The sequence below is a fragment of the Penaeus monodon genome, chromosome 24 (genome assembly GCF_015228065.2).
Source record: "Penaeus monodon isolate SGIC_2016 chromosome 24, NSTDA_Pmon_1, whole genome shotgun sequence".
NCBI lineage: Eukaryota > Metazoa > Arthropoda > Malacostraca > Decapoda > Penaeidae > Penaeus > Penaeus monodon.
In genome coordinates, this window is record NC_051409.1 from 26,952,722 (window position 1) to 26,953,013 (window position 292).

Consider the following 292-nt stretch of genomic DNA (forward strand, 5'->3'; position numbering starts at 1 on the left):
GAATGAATTATAAGAAATTGGTATGATCTTGTGGTCCTTTTAGACACTGCATATTATAGAAGTATAAAAAAAATATTTTGATTGACCTGCTTTTCCTTAACTTTGGCATTAGATACGGATGAGGGTGTGGAAAATAATACTCTTGCTATTCCTTTTTTCCTCTGGGGTGCACTAAATGTTGGTCCAGTCTTAATAGCAGCATTTTTAGGATCTTATGTGGAGGTAAGTGCATAATGGTAAATATTAGACAATTTAATTCAAGTAATAAAGATTATATTTGAAAGTTTGTAAG

General features: G+C 31.2%; 1 protein-coding gene across 1 annotated transcript in view; it reads left to right on the forward strand.

The window, feature by feature from the left end:
- Nucleotides 1-292, forward strand: part of LOC119588700 (H(+)/Cl(-) exchange transporter 7-like) — a 25,784-nt gene that overhangs the window by 12,088 nt on the left and 13,404 nt on the right. The window contains 1 exon segment of the mRNA XM_037937338.1: nucleotides 113-222. Within this exon segment, the coding sequence (XP_037793266.1) occupies nucleotides 113-222 (110 nt within the window).